The sequence below is a fragment of the Macrobrachium nipponense genome, chromosome 41 (genome assembly GCF_015104395.2).
Source record: "Macrobrachium nipponense isolate FS-2020 chromosome 41, ASM1510439v2, whole genome shotgun sequence".
NCBI lineage: Eukaryota > Metazoa > Arthropoda > Malacostraca > Decapoda > Palaemonidae > Macrobrachium > Macrobrachium nipponense.
Window position 1 is genome coordinate 34,471,968 of NC_061102.1, and position 2,881 is coordinate 34,474,848.

At 39.3% G+C, this 2,881-nt stretch overlaps 1 protein-coding gene across 1 annotated transcript in view; it reads left to right on the plus strand.

Moving 5' to 3' along the window:
• Nucleotides 1-362: 362 nt before the first annotated feature.
• LOC135212672 (THO complex subunit 7 homolog) overlaps nucleotides 363-2,881 on the plus strand; it is a 16,089-nt gene continuing 13,570 nt past the window's right edge. The window contains 1 exon segment of the mRNA XM_064246326.1: nucleotides 363-501. Coding sequence (XP_064102396.1) covers nucleotides 492-501 — 10 coding nt within the window. The 5' untranslated portion in view covers nucleotides 363-491.

Sequence of the window (2,881 nt, forward strand, 5' to 3'; positions counted from 1 at the left end):
CAAATTTCGAAATAGATATCTAAAAGTAATATTTTATATATCTTTAATAGGACCCTCCTATTCTGCAGGAGCTCTGATACTGATGAGAAAACACTAAAAGAAATAATAATAATAATAATATAAGAAGCAACTTATTTATGGTACAAAGTGCCACCAGAGAGGGAATCGTCCCTGTGGAGGGTTGTACCTAAAACTAAACAAATGAACAAGACAATAATAATGATGTCAATGCCGGCTAACTTAATTCCAGCAGTTACAGTTAGTTTGAAGGTTTGAAGTCTGTCGTTGGGTGCTCCGGACTGTGGGTTTCAATATGGCCGCCTAAGATTATACACTATATAACTAGTTAGCCACTCTAAAATTATTATATATCAGTGGTCCCTCACTCCTAGCCGTAGCAAACAACATCGCTGTTGACGCTTGATCGAAGAGGTGTTGTTATTTTAGTGTCTAATTAAAGTTTCGACTCTATTCTACTTGAGGACGGCAGAATGGGTGATGGTGAGTATGGGAAATTGTTCGCAATGTTTTTTAATGAATCCATAACTTAAAGCGTCAGCAACGTTAGAAAATAAATAAGGGACCGGTTACCGGTGGATCACAGACTTGGGCTAACTGGGACTTACCCTAGTAAGGGTAGCTATATTAGCATAGTAGCTAGGTATTTGGGTATTAGGCTACCTATCTTCCAGGAGCTTAGGTATAGCTTATTACTACCTAGGCTACATACCCAACTGGGAATACCTACCTAGTACCTATGCCCATCTAGTTGTCGCAATACTTTTGACTACCTACCTAAAACCCAGAATAGGTACTCCGACTTAGGTAGGTACCTAGGCTAGTAGGTAGGGTAAAAAACCGCATGGTACAGGGGTGGACCATGTACGATCAATGTGTACAACCCCAAGAAAAGTACATTATAACGCGTCCTGACACCAGAGTAGAGGTCTTTATCTCCGTTTCTCACCAACAAGAAGTTGCGTCTGATGCCCATCTCCGATGTCAGGACGCGTTATAATGAACTTTTTTTGGGGTTGTACACATTGATCGTACATGGTCCACCTCTGTACCATGCGGTTTTTTACCCTATGAGTTTCTTAAGCAGCTGAGCTCTTGAGATTGCTTCCTCGGACATTCCCTGAAGGGCCCCATACCCTGAACGACTTGGTATTTCTATTATTTCTGTCAGAAATAAGTATTTTCAAGAGTATGCAAACAGGCTTATGACTCCCCTGGTCAAAAAATAAATATTTTTAAGAGTATGGAAACAAGCTTATGACGCCCCAGGTCAGATCAACAGTTGTATGGTAACTTTCCAGCTGCAAAGGTAATTTAGGCAGGTGTCTGAAAACTTCAGACCACCTTTACCTCTTTCCACATGAGAGAAGTGACATCCAAGTTCTTGGAGACCTTGGGATGCTTAGCGATTGCTCAACAGGTTGTGCAGACACTTGTGCTCCTTTTAGGCAGAAAAGTATTTTCCCCAAGTAGCCTACTACTTCCAGGATGTAAGTTGGGATGAATGGTACAGTTGGTGGTCCTATTTTCTTCCTCCCTCTGTAAGGTAGAAGCTTGGGCGGAGTTTATGTTGGATTGGGCACAGATCCAGGTAGGTTACATTAGTATTGAGCACCCATCTTATAGCTTTCGCTGTTATGATGTGACTCTCCCTTCCGTCTTCTTTTTAACAAAAGGGTGGTTGGAGTGGTAGTGTTATAATCTGAATTCCTATTTCCATTCAGTAGATAGAGCCTGTTGCTGAATAACCACTGATTCTGTGGAACGTAAAAACGCTATACAAACCTGTTCATGCTCTTGACTAAGAATGAGCTAGTCACAGGTGGAGATTTTACATGTTTCTTAGTTTAGAGACAACCTCCCTCCTTAGGATTGAGTCATACATAAAAGATGATAGTTTATATTTCTTTAGGAACAAATAAATTTTAAAAGGGATTTAATTTGTATATACTTTGGATATGCATTTGAGAGCCTATTATCACTTCATGAAGGTCTTGAGGCCAAGAAAATTTGCTAGCTGGTGAGATGGGTTTACCCCACTCTCCTTCCTACCTTCAGCTTTAGTTGACCACCTTGTTACAAGTTCCAATGACCAATTCCAACTTGTGCTGGGAATACTTCTATATAAAAGACTCTGGTTTTTATACCTGGGAAAACTACAAATTACTTAATGTTTTCAATTTTGGCTCCAAAGGTACTGTTGCCATTGGATTCGGAATATTTAGTAATGTCTGTATTTGTCAAGGTGCACTCCTTACATGAGCCTCAAACTTAACCGTGGAATTCGGGTATTTTTTATCTGCTCTTGAAAAATTAGTGATAGGTTAGGGGAATTTTAAAATTTTTTCCAATGCAAAAAGTGTTTCAAACTAAATATTTTTTTGCAAACTAGATATTTTTCCTTACTGAACTAGCTTAGTGCTTCAATTTTCAAGATTGCACAGTAGTCCCACACCTTCCAGAGATATCCATTTAGCACCTGGTAATTAGGAGACAGATAAGTTTGCAAAGTAAGCAGTTGTATGATAACTCTTGTATTGTAACTGTGTTGGAACTTGGGTCAAAATAAAGTGGAAGTTAAAAGGGATATACTTTATCTCATTGTATATAATTATAATAAGATGCCTTGACAATGGGAGATGGCATTTATTGCATACACATCCAGCACACCTGTTTGATTCATGGATTTTTAGTGGCTGTTGTATGCAAGCCATTCTGTGAAGATGACATAGCTTCCTTGACTGTGAGGCATTAGTTGAATTCTGCAGTCATGGGGAATTTAGGGATTATATCTGTTTGAGCCGCAAGGTTACGATGGCAGGTACATTGTTGCCAGGTTTCCTGGAGATAATACTTGTTACAA